Raw genomic sequence first — 1,220 nt, forward strand, 5'->3', positions numbered from 1 at the left:
TTTTCTGTCTTATTATTACCATATCCCCATGGCTTAGCACAGTGCCTGAAACACGGGAGGGGCCCAAAAGTATTTTTGAATTAATGAATGAAAAAATAACAACAAATGAAGACAGTGTGAAAATATCAGGTGCTATCTTCATCTTGTTAAAGAAACACATCCACTTCCAAAGGCCACTGACCTGACCACTCAAATTATTCCATACTTGGTATTAAACTTCACTTATATAAAAATAACCATACTTCACAATTTGTCCAGGACAATCCAGTTTTTTAACTGTTGTCTTGGTGTGCTTGTTAATAGCACTGACTTTTGGCTCACCAAACCGCCTGTTTGGACAATGAATGATGTAAACTCTCTACTTAGATACCATAATTCCGTAACACGTGAACCATCTCTCTCTTTCTCTCTCTCTTTGTAGGTGAATTGAAGAGAAACAGCTTCTATGTTTCTGTGGCTGTGGTATTAACAGAAAGAGCTTAAGTTATTAAACCGAGCAGCTTTAATCCTAGAGGTCTCCCGGAGCAGTGGGGATTAATGTATTTTTACTCCAGAGCCAATATAGCTATTCCAATGAGCTAGGGTTTGCTCCCTTGCAAGGCCCAAACTGGCCCCAGCTGCCTGTCTGTAGACCCACCTCCCTTCTGTGAGAGAGGTGATGGAGTTCTACCTGGAGATCGACCCTGTCACCTTGAACCTGATCATCCTAGTTGCGAGCTACGTCATCTTGCTCCTGGTTTTCCTCATCTCCTGTGTGCTGTACGACTGCCGAGGCAAGGACCCCAGCAAGGAGTACGCTCCCGAGGCCACTCTTGATGCCCAGCCCTCCATCCACCTGGTGGTGATGCAGCAGAGTGCTCCTGGGGCCCACTGGGCAAGGGAGTCTGGTCTTCATCTGGGGGATCGTGCTCTGCTAGCGAAGAAAAGCACCGTGGTGTGAGGCTGGCGGAGGGACGTTGGGGAGAGACCACCAGACAGACTTTCAATAGAGAACAAACCATTCCCTGTTATGGCTCCAATTCTCTCAGCACATAGGTGCTGGCTGGCTAAGGAACTGGGACCTCTGTCTTACTTGCTGCTTTCTCATCACCCTCTTTGTGGATAAAGCAACTGTTTAAGGTAAGAAGCTCGGAGTGGTCTTCAGTCAAATTCTCCAAAGGTAAAATGCCAGTAATACTATTGTACAGTGAAGCTGGTGATTGGTACATTCCTGATGATGC

At 46.0% G+C, this 1,220-nt stretch overlaps 1 protein-coding gene across 1 annotated transcript; it reads left to right on the forward strand.

Annotated features, from left to right (window-relative positions):
* Window positions 1-658: 658 nt before the first annotated feature.
* On the forward strand, window positions 659-940 carry SMIM36 (small integral membrane protein 36). Its single transcript, XM_069483082.1, has one exon. The coding sequence runs from the start codon at window positions 659-661 to the stop codon at window positions 938-940; it is 282 nt and encodes a 93-aa protein (XP_069339183.1).
* The last annotated feature ends 280 nt before the right edge of the window (window positions 941-1,220 follow it).

The sequence above is a fragment of the Eulemur rufifrons genome, chromosome 9 (assembly GCF_041146395.1).
Source record: "Eulemur rufifrons isolate Redbay chromosome 9, OSU_ERuf_1, whole genome shotgun sequence".
NCBI lineage: Eukaryota > Metazoa > Chordata > Mammalia > Primates > Lemuridae > Eulemur > Eulemur rufifrons.

Bases quoted from the DNA above. Each gene is read 5' to 3' on its own strand.
- SMIM36 (XM_069483082.1), top strand. From the start codon at position 659: ATGGAGTTCTACCTGGAGATCGACCCTGTCACCTTGAACCTGATCATC.